This window comes from Sebastes fasciatus, chromosome 16 (genome assembly GCF_043250625.1).
Source record: "Sebastes fasciatus isolate fSebFas1 chromosome 16, fSebFas1.pri, whole genome shotgun sequence".
Lineage (NCBI taxonomy): Eukaryota > Metazoa > Chordata > Actinopteri > Perciformes > Sebastidae > Sebastes > Sebastes fasciatus.
Window position 1 is genome coordinate 10,009,864 of NC_133810.1, and position 11,671 is coordinate 10,021,534.

General features: G+C 39.8%; 2 protein-coding genes across 2 annotated transcripts; both read right to left on the reverse strand.

Moving 5' to 3' along the window:
- Window positions 1-3,536: 3,536 nt before the first annotated feature.
- Window positions 3,537-4,413, reverse strand: LOC141752963 (P2Y purinoceptor 12-like). Its single transcript, XM_074611250.1, has 2 exons — window positions 4,223-4,413; window positions 3,537-4,155 (listed from the first exon to the last, which is right to left on the reverse strand). Exons 1-2 carry the CDS (start codon window positions 4,409-4,411, stop codon window positions 3,892-3,894), a joined length of 453 nt encoding a protein of 150 aa, XP_074467351.1. The 5' UTR covers window positions 4,412-4,413; the 3' UTR covers window positions 3,537-3,891.
- A 5,498-nt stretch (window positions 4,414-9,911) lies between these two features.
- On the reverse strand, window positions 9,912-11,119 carry LOC141752971 (P2Y purinoceptor 14-like). Its single transcript, XM_074611265.1, has one exon. The coding sequence runs from the start codon at window positions 11,093-11,095 to the stop codon at window positions 10,061-10,063; it is 1,035 nt and encodes a 344-aa protein (XP_074467366.1). The 5' UTR covers window positions 11,096-11,119; the 3' UTR covers window positions 9,912-10,060.
- Window positions 11,120-11,671: the final 552 nt, after the last annotated feature.

Consider the following 11,671-nt stretch of genomic DNA (forward strand, 5'->3'; position numbering starts at 1 on the left):
TAATCCGTAGGGGCATTTCTCCCACTTCCACTTGCATTGCTGATACCGGAGATGTTCTGAATGATCCACTAATGATTCTCAAAGCCTGAGCTTGCAGTACATCTAATTTCTTGAGGTTTGATTCTGCTGCTGACATGTAAGCTACACACCCATAGTCAAGGACAGATCTCATGAGAGCCCAGTATATATGTTGTAAAGATGCTCTACTTGCTCCCCACTCCTGTCCTGTCAAACAACGCAGTATATTGATGACTTTTTTACATTTGCTCCTGATTTTATCTAAATGAATGTTCCATGTGAGCTTTTCATCAAACCAAATCCCCAGAAATCAAACAGCTTTGACTTGCTCCAGAGGTTGATCATACAGTTTTAGGGAAATGGGTGCGATTTTACGCCGTTTTAAGAAACAAATAACTTGTGTTTTTGCTACTGATAACTTGAATCCCCATTTGTTTGCCCATTTCTCCACCTCAGCTATTGCAGCTTGCATTTTCTTATTAACAAATGATACATTGCGGCCTCTTATCCAAAGAGCTCCGTCATCCGCGTACATAGACTTTCCTATATTTTGCTCAACCTGAGAAAATATATCATTGATCATTATATTGAATAATAACGGACTACATACACTACCTTGTGGAGTTCCATTATCTACTGTATATACATTTGAATATTCTGCATCTACTCTTACCTGTATTTTCCTGTCAAATAAAAAGTCCTTCACCCAATTATATGCTCTACCACCAATTCCCAATGAATTAAATTTAATGACTAACCCTTCTTTCCAGAGCATATCATATGCTTTTTCCACATCAAAGAAGATAGCTAATCAGTGGCGGCTGGTGGATTTTTTTTTGGGTAGGGCCAATCAATTTCAACAAACATCCTAGTACGATTCAATGCAAAAAAAGGTATCAAAAACGCATTACTACTTTGCAGTTACATTTTTATCATTTATTCCAACACTGACATAAGGACATCTTATTCATACAATTCAGTATGTTAATATAACATACGACAGATCATTTATAAAGGAACTTTGCTCTTCTGTCCTTCTGAGTGGCAAACCTCTCAATGACCTTCTTATTGAAGTCAGGCATGTTCCTGACAAGTTTCTTCTCCATGGAGAGCATAGCCAGAGCATTAAGGCGATCCTGTGTCATGGTGTTTCTCAGGAAGGTCTTGATCCCGCGAGAACTGACATGAGCCCTGACGAGAACAGAGAGAGACACACGTGAACGTGCGCGCGCACACCATGGGCCAAATCAGTTTGGCCCTCCCGGAAGTCTTTTTTACGGCGCTGATTGGATGAATTGTATGTCATTCATGCTTGTAATCATATATCTTTAATCAGTGATTGGCTGTACTGCTTATTAGACCCGCCTTCCTTGGGCCAAATCCATTTGGCCCCAGAAAGTGCACGTGCAGCAGAGCAGCTGAGAGGTGCACTAGCAGAGAGTTCAAGGAGGAAAGCAGATATTTGGCGCAGTTATCCTATTTTACAAATATTACGGGTATATTCCATAGGTCAAAAACACACATATTGACAATTTTTAGAATTTTTAGAATTTTTATAATTAATAATTTTATAATTTTTTTTTTTTTTTTTTGGTGGCTCAAGGTGGGTGGGGCCAGGCCCCGTGGCCCTCTATTGGCCGGCCGCCACTGATTCTGACTATCTGTAACTCCAGGTAGAGATATCTACAACGTCATTTTGACTAGTCGAAATTTAATTTTAGATATGTGTGCCTGTCTGCATTTCCTTTATGTAATGTTTGTAATGAATGCCAGTGCTGTCTTTTTAATTTTTAATATTTCTTTTTACCCCCTACCCTTCTCCCTCGAGAGACTTTGTAAATAAGAATTGGTCGTTAATTGTCTTGCCTGGTTAAATTAAGGGTAAAAAATAAATAAGCTGTCCTCATGTTCCTCTGAACTCAAACATTAATTATTGTTTATCTTCTCTGAGAAACTCTGACAGCTACTGACTGTCTGGCAGCTTTATCAGTGTTACAGAACCACATCCTGATGCTTTTTAAGCATAAATCTCACATCCCCCTAACGACACGAAAACCAGCCCAGTGTAGCTTCTGTGGTAACATATTTATAGTCAGAGTTCTTATCTTGTTTCACATCTTCATAACAGAACGGAAAGTCTGAGCTATTAAACTTGTCAACTCAAAGCTTTAACTCTGTAGTTGCTGCAGGTTGTGAGTGTTTTCAGATTACACTGCTTTATTGTCTGAAATGTTAATTCAGTTCTCAATGTTAAAATGAGGAAGCAAAAAAATCCTCAATGTGCAAAGAAAAAAGCTGATTTTCTTCTTGATAACCAACCAGCCAGCCGCTGGGCAGCAGCGCTGACTGAAAACTGCAGCAGTCCTTCCAGTAAAGACTGCGTGGTACACCGACCTCAATAAAACCAGACTGATGATGCAAAGACACAAAACCACACTTAGTTTTCTTTGAAATTATTGCAACACTTGGTTTTGACTGTAGAGTGACGTCATACAACCACCAAAAGAGATGAGGACACAATGTACTCTCTGACACACTGCTATCAGTGAGCTTTAAAGGTGCTCTTTCTAGTCTTTATGCTAAGCTAAGCTAACCAGCTGCTGGCTGTAGCTTCATATTTAGTGTACAGATTGTGATATTAATCTGACAGTTATACTCTCAGCAAGAAAGGGTTACACTTTATAATAACCTTCATTTATAAATGGTAAATTGATTATTAATGAACATTTATAGCGTTACTAATAATGAGTTAAACATTATTAATTATCATTTCATTGTTTGTTAACAGTGAAATAACTATTAACTAAGTAAAGGATAATGTACAGCGAGCCGGTCGTTATTGGGAAATAAACCCAGACAGGGCGACGCTGTTTATTTCACAACAATGACCCGCTAGCTGTACATAGCAACGGTCTGTTATACATAGCAACGGAGCAATGGTCTGTTATACGTAGCAACGGTCTGCTATACGTAGCAACGGTCTGTTATACGTAACAACGGTCTGTTATACGTTACAACAGTCTGTTATACATAGCAACGGTCTGTTATACATAGCAACGGTCTGTTATACATAGCAACGGAGCAATGGTCTGTTATACGTAGCAACGGTCTGCTATACGTAGCAACGGTCTGTTATACGTAGCAACGGTCTGTTATACGTAACAACGGTCTGTTATACGTTACAACAGTCTGTTATACATAGCAACGGTCTGTTATACATAGCAACGGTCTGTTATACATAGCAGCGGTCTGTTATACACAGCAATGGTCTGTTATACATAGCAACGGAGCAACGGTCTGTTATACGTAGCAACGGTCTGTTATACGTAGCAACGGTCTGTTATACGTAGTAACAGTCTATTATACATAGCAACGGTCTGTTACACTTAGCAACGGTCTGTTGTACATAGGTCTGTTATACATAGCAATGGTCTGTTATACGTAGCAACGGTCTGTTATACATAGGTCTGTTATACATAGCAATGGTCTGTTATACGTAGCAATGGTCTGTTATACATAGGTCTGTTATACATAGCAATGGTCTGTTATATGTAGCAACGGCCTGTTATACGTAGCAACGGTCTGCTATAAAGAAATAACAGACCAAGCCATGATTGACCAATCAGAATTGAGTATTCAACAAAGCCGTGTAATATGTTTAATTAGCTATTAATTTACCATTTATAAATGATGGTTATTATATATATTTTTACCCAAGAAAGAGTTGAGCTTTTCCTTTTAACATTTTTTGGGGCTCGTTGCAGGATCGCTGAAACTGCGACAACATCACAACGAACGTCTCCGAACCTGAAACCAGCCGATAACCAGCTGCTCTACCTTCCCCTCAACGCCACGCTGCCGTCCAGCCCAGTCCTACCTGTTAGCGGCGATGAAACCCATGAACAGGATGCTTGCGTACATGTTCAGATAGAAGGCGGAGGCGCCAAAGTTGCAGTAGAGGCGGCGGACGGCGACGGAGCTGCTGGCGTAGTTGGCGATTCGGAGCGGTAGACAGAGGCTGATCAGGAAGTCGGCGGCCGCCAGGTTCTTCATGTAGACGGTCACGCTGCTGGACGCCGGCTGCTGAGCTCCACAGAAGTAAACCTTCAGGGTGAAGCCGTTCAGGAGCAAACCCACCTGGAGAGGAGACGGGAACGTTTAGGATCTGTGCAAATAAAATCATTCTTTAGAGAACGAGACTCACCAGAAACATCAGAGTGTAGACCAGCAGGAAGCAAACGTGGGCCGACTTGTCGACGTGATCGCAGTGACTCGTACTGCTGCCGTTCGTCAGGTTGAGCACTGAGGACCGGTTGGAGAACGGGAGTTCACTCATGTTTCTGGAAGAGAGCTGAACCCAGAAGAATGATGTGTTAGATAATGGTTCAAACATCATTTATCTGCATTCAGGAACTGGCTTGTGCTGAGAGGGAAGTAACAGATCACCACAGCAGCAGCAGCAGCCGAACAAACCTCAAAAACACGTATTCTAAAACACACCTCAGGTAGCCAGGACATCTAAATCTGACATATGTGGTCGCCAGAGTCACGTGATTAACCACGACCAAGATTCACAAGCTGGTCCAAAGCTGGTCTGAAGGCTGCTAACTAGAGCTGCTCTCAATCTAAAACCACCCACATCTGCACAGTCGTTTATTTAGAAAAATAACAATCAGATATAAGAATGTGATGGAGCTACAAAGAAATAAACACATAAATAAAAACATTTCTTATTATTACAAATAATAAAAAGAAGAAATCTAAAAAAAAATAATAATAAAGGAAATGACTGAAAATAAAAACAATTAAAAGTCTAAACTTTAAAAAAAAAAGAAATCAACAAAATAAAACAAAACACAAAGTTTAGTGTAGAAAGTTTGTGTTTTTTGTGTACGAACAATACAAATGTTTAAAAAAATCTGCAACACTGAGCAGATAAAACAGTAAGGAACAGACTGTCACAAAGTCTGCCTCAGTCACGTTTTCCAGATTGTTATCAGTTATCATCGTTATCAGTATAAGCACCATAGACGTGGGTCAGTAGGGGCCTACTACGCCTACTAGTAGGTTTAATCATCTAGTCACATGGTAGATCACCGAAAGAAGGTATAAAAGAAGACGACAGCGACCTCTCAGCCGATTAGAGTGTTGTCAGGCTATTAAATAGGCGTTATCAGTAACTATAAGCCCCATAGATGTGACTGATAACGCTTATTTAATAGCCTCGGTTGTGTTTTCACAGTGCATTTACTGAAGGAACGTACTTAAGTACACATTTGAGGTACTTTACTTGAGTATTTCTATTTTCTGCTACTTTGTACTTCTACTTCATTTCAGTAGTGTTTTGAATTCAGGACTATTACCTGTAGTGGAGTATTTTCACAGTGTGGTATTAGTACTTTTACTGAAGTAATTATTAACTACATGAAGCTGATAATACTTGTGTACTTTTACTGCTGATACTTTAACCACGCGAAGGTAAGAATACTTGTGTACCTTTACTGCTGATACTTTAACCACGCGAAGGTAAGAATACTTATGTACCTTTACTGCTGATACTTTAACCACGCGAAGGTAAGAATACTTGTGTATCTTTACTGCTGATACTTTAACCACGCGAAGGTAAGAATACTTGTGTACCTTTACTGCTGATACTTTAACCACGCGAAGGTAAGAATACTTGTGTATCTTTACTGCTGATACTTTAACCACGCGAAGGTAAGAATACTTGTGTACCTTTACTGCTGATACTTTAACCACGCGAAGGTAAGAATACTTGTGTACCTTTACTGCTGATACTTTAACCACGCGAAGGTAAGAATACTTGTGTACCTTTACTGCTGATACTTTAACCACGCGAAGGTAAGAATACTTGTGTATCTTTACTGCTGATACTTTAACCACGCGAAGGTAAGAATACTTGTGTACCTTTACTGCTGATACTTTAACCACGCGAAGGTAAGAATACTTGTGTACCTTTACTGCTGATACTTTAACCACGCGAAGGTAAGAATACTTGTGTACCTTTACTGCTGATACTTTAACCACGCGAAGGTAAGAATACTTGTGTACCTTTACTGCTGATACTTTAACCACGCGAAGGTAAGAATAGTTGTGTACTTTTACTGCTGATAATTTACATGAGGCTGATAATACCAGGTTACATTTACTACTGATACTTTAACTACATGAGGCTGATAATACCTTTACTTGAGTATTTTTACATTGTTGTATTAACATATTAACTTAAGTACTTCTTCCACGTTAATGTTTGTAACCACAGCAGATAAACAGACTCCGTTAACCAACACTAATAAATACACATTTTCCGTCTATAATAACTCATATTTGTGACTGTAGTTTACAGTATTTCAGCTCATACATATAACAAAGGTGTTACTACAGTAGAAGTACAGAGAACAGAGTTACCTGCAGTACTCACCCGTCTGTGTGACTCTCTGAACAATCTGACTTCCTTCTGGTTAGCGAGAGGGAGGAAGACTGATGTGGTTCTGATGTTCAGCATATAGGTAGTGTGTGTGTGTGTGTGTGTGTTACCGCCACTCATTTACATGTCATTAACACACACACACACACACGCACGCACGCACACACACACACACACACACACACACACACACACACACACACACACACACACACACACACACACACACACACACACACACACAGACATACACACACACACGTGTCCGGTCCTTCATTGGTTCCCAGACGCTTTTAGATTCTCTCTTTTCTCACAGGAACTTGTTTAGTTTGATATCATCATGTCTGTTTTTACACTTTGGTTCAGTCTATTTTTATTAAAGCATTTCTAATCATGTATTAACACTCTCCTCTGATGGTCACTGTCAGTGTTACACCTCTGGTTTATATATAGTAACACACTGTGACCACTGGAGGGCAGTGTGGAATATATTATATTATATTATATTATATTATATTATATTATATTATATCATATTATATTATATTATATTATATTATATTATATTATATTATATTATATTATATCATATTATATTATGTTATATTATATTATATTATATCATGTTATATTATGTTATATTATATTATATCATATTATATTATATTATATTATATTATATTATATTATATTATATTATATTATATCATATTATATTATGTTATATTATATTATATTATATTATAGGCTGCACGGTGGTGCAGTGGTTAGCACTGGCGCCTCACAGCTAGAGGGTTGCAGATTCGAATCCGGCTTGGGACCCTTCTGTGTGGAGTTTGCATGTTCTCCCCGTGTTAGCGTGGGTTTTCTCCGGGTACTCCGGTTTCCTCCCACAGTCCAAAGACATGCAGGTTAGGTTAATTGTGGACTCTAAATTGCCCGTAGGTGTGAATGTGAGCGTGAATGGTTGTCTGTCTCTATGTGTCAGCCCTGCGATGGACTGGCGACCTGTCCAGGGTGTACCCTGCCTTCGCCCAATGTCGGCTGGGATCGGCTCCAGCCCCCCCGCGACCCCTAACGGGATAAGCGGTTGCAGATGGATGGATGGATGGATGGATATTATATTATATCATGTTATATTATGTTATATTATATTATATCATATTATATTATATTATATTATATTATATTATATTATATTATATCATATTATATTATGTTATATTATATTATATTATATTATATTATATCATATTATATTATATTATATTATATCATATTATATTATATTATATCATATTATATTATGTTATATTATATTATATTATATCATGTTATATTATGTTATATTATATTATATCATATTATATTATATTATATTATATCATATTATATTATGTTATATTATATTATATTATACTATATCATATTATAATATGTTATATTATATTATATTATATTATATTATATCATATTATATTATGTTATATTATATTATATTATACTATATCATATTATAATATGTTATATTATATTATATTATATCATATTATATTATGTTATATTATATTATATCATATTATATTATGTTATATTATATTATATCATATTATATTATGTTAAATTATATTATATTATACTATATCATATTATATTATGTTATATTATATTATATTATATTGTGTTATATTATACTATATTATATTATATTATATTTTATTAAATTATATTATATTGTATTTTTTTATTGTATCATATTATACTATATTTTATTTTATTATATCACATCATATTGTATTATATTATAGTTTATTATATTATATTATACTATACTATATTATCCATCCATCCATCTTCAACCGCTTATCCGGGATCGGGTATACTATATTATATTTTATTATATTATATTATATCATATTATATATTTTATTTTATTATATTTTATAATATATTTAAATATATTATATTATATAATATTATATGATATTATATTATATGATATTATATTATATTGTATTTTATTATAGTTTATTTTATTCTATTATATTTTATAATATATTTAATTACACAATATTATATTATATTTTATAATATATTGAATTATATTATATCATATTATATTATATTCCTATATTTGACCAGCTGCACTATTTTATGTTTTAAATTCCCCTTCTTACTTGTGTGATTTTATATTTATTTTATAGCAGCATTAGAGCAGCCTGAGAACAAAAAATATTGCCAACGGCTGCTTCTATGAAATTATTGTGCATTATGACAAATAACTTTAATATTAACATCTACTATACAAAAAACTGTTGTTTTGTCTCACTGCATATTACTGTGTGATTTTATTTGATGAGCTGTGTGCTCCGTCTCAAACGTATATAAAAATTAAAGTTATTATAATCTAACAGAGAGAAGAGAGTGACCTCAGAGCCACAGAAACCAGATCAGCTGAATTTACTGAGAAGTGGACGGTTGCCGTGGTAACGCCGGAGGAGAACTGAACTCACCAGCCGTCTCTGGTCCCGTGAGTTCGATGCCCAGCGATTGCGTCCACTTTCACTTCCACATCACCACTTCCTGTTCTCTCCTTCACGCTGGTGACTCATCAATAAACACAACTGAGACTGTCAATCATTATTTAATATCTATACTTTAATATATATATACTGATATTTATATACAATTATACAAGTCTGCATTTACACAGGACCACATCTCTATCCTTGATTCCTCTCCTCGTCTCCTCTCCTTGTACCCTCTTTTCTTCTCTCCTTGTCTCCTCTCCCTGTGTCCTGTCCTTATCTCAACTCCTCTCTTGTTTCCTCTCTTTTTCTCCTCTCTCTGTCCTCTCCTTGTGTCTTTCCTTATCTCCTCTCTTCTCTTGCCTCCTCTCCTTGTCTCTTCTCCCTGTGTTGTCTACTTGTCTCATCTACTTGTCTCCTCTCCTTGTCCCCTCTACTTGTCTCTTCTCTTGTCTCTTCTCTTTGTCTCCTCTCCCTGTATCCTGTCATTGTCTCCTTTCCTTATCTCTTCTCCTCTCTCTTTTTGTCTCCTCTCCTTTTCTCTTCTCTTGTCTCTTCTCCCTGTGTCCTCTCTTGCCTCCTCCCCTTTTCTCCTATCCCTTTGTCCTCTCCTTGTTTCCTCTCCTTGTCTCCTCTCTTGTCTACTTTCCTCTCTTGTCTCCTCTCTTTGTGCCTTCTCCTTCCCGACAGTTTCCTCAGCAGTGACTCTATTGTCTCCTCTCTTGTCTCCTCTCCTTATCTCCTCTCCTCCTCTCCTCTCCTTGTCCCCTCTCCTCCTAGACTCTGGCCGGTGGTCAGCGACCTCCTCCTGTCTCTCCTCTCTTGTCTCCTCTGTCCTCTCCTCTTCTCCTCTCTTGTCCCCTCTCCTTGTCTCCTCTCCTTGTCTCCTCTTCTTGTCTGCTCTCCTCTTAAATGTGGCTCAGACTCTGGTCGGTGGTCAGCGACCTCCTCCTGTCTCTCCTCTCTTGTCTCCTCTGTCCTCTCCTTGTCTCCTCTCTTGTCTCCTCTGTCCTCTCCTCGTCTCCTCTCCTTGTCTACTTGTCTCCTCTCCTTGTCCCCTCTCCTCCTAAATGTGGCTCAGACTCTGGCCGGTGGTCAGCGACCTCCTCCGGTCTCTTCTCGACAGTTTCCTCAGCAGCGACTCTCTGAAGGTTCGGCACATCAGGAAGTAGATGATGGGGTCGAGGCAGACGTTGAGCGCCGACAGGAAGAGCGTCCCCTCCTTCAGCTGGAACAACAGGAAGCGGGCGTCCGGGCTGAAGCCCGACTCCGGCATCTGGCTCAGAGTGTACGGCACGCGGCAGACGTGGTACGGCACGAAGCAGACGAAGAACACCGCCAGGATGCTGAAGATGCTGCGGTTCGACTTCCGGCAGACGTCGCTGTTGTCGCGGCGCACGCGGCGGTAGGACTGGTAGACGCGGCAGGCGATGGAGGCGTAGCAGTAGGCGAGGACCAGCAGGGTCACCCAGAACAGGCCGACGCTGAGGAGCGTGGACACCCGGTGCCACTGCATGCCCAGCGGCGTCTTCAGCTGCATGCAGTGCCGCGAGCTCTCCTCGTCGGCCGGCCGGCTGGTCAGCACCACGTTGGGCAGGACGCAGATGAGGAGGAAGCTCCAGGTGAGGAGCGCCAGCACCCGGGCGAAGCCGACGCTCTGCAGGACATGCAGCGAGGACACGCCGCCCAACCGGGACCTGCAGGAGGATGAGGAGGAGGAGGTGTGTCTGACGATCTTAACGTAGCGCTCGAGGCTGATGAGCCCCATGAAGAGGATCCCCACGTACATGGACGAGTAGAAGAGCACGGCGGTGTAGCGGCAGGTGACCACGTGGAGGCGCCAGCCGCCCAGACCCAGCTGAGCCGCCAGACTGAAGGGGAAGGTGGTCAGCATGAGGAGGTCGGCCACCACCATGTTCTTCAGGTAGACCACCAGGCCCGAGTCACTGGGCACCCTGAAGAAGATCCAGGCGGCCACGCCATTCAGGGACGCCCCGACCACGCAGATCACCAAGTAGAGCGGCGGGAGCACCTGCTGGGTGAAGATGCTGCTGAAGTCTGATTGGTTGCCGGGGAGACGGGTGGCGTTGAGGTGTTCCATCACCGGAAACACACAAACAACACAGTTTGAACATAATGAACAGTAGATGTCACAGTAGAAGTACGTTTCTCTGTCAGGAGAACTCTTAATAAGTCTCTTTTACATTTAACAAAGGCCGTGTCGGTGTGTTAACGCCCCACAGAAGCCTTTTATGTTCATAAACTGAACACACAGCGCTGTGTTTACACGGGGACACGTGCACAAATAAAAAGCGTCTTGAACTCCTGTTTGTCCTGCTGTTCACACACACTTCCCTCCTCCCACCACCGATTCATCCCGGTCCAACACACACTGTGGTCCTCCTCCATCAAACGCCTATAAAAACAGTCCGCGCTGACACCAGGACGCCTTCTGTTTTCCTGTCCTGATTCTTTTATTTTTAGCCCTCGTCTTGTCTCGACCCGAGTCTTGTCTCGAACCTGTGACTTCTGCTGTCGCCAAATGATTGTTTCCCCGAGTTGATCTGTACAGAAGTTCAACTTTTAAACACTAAAGCGATCACACGCCGGCTTCTGCTTCTCACTTGGAAACGATCAATATCAAGTTAATAACTTTAAAAATATCATGATTCTGACT

Coding starts and splice junctions, on each gene's coding strand:
- LOC141752963 (XM_074611250.1), bottom strand. CDS start 4,411: ATGTTTGAACCATTATCTAACACATCATTCTTCTGGGTTCAGCTCTCT. Junction 4,156..4,222: donor TCTACACTCTGATGTTTCTG/GTGAGTCTCGTT, acceptor TCTCCTCTCCAG/GTGGGTTTGCTCCTGAACGG.
- LOC141752971 (XM_074611265.1), bottom strand. CDS start 11,095: ATGGAACACCTCAACGCCACCCGTCTCCCCGGCAACCAATCAGACTTC.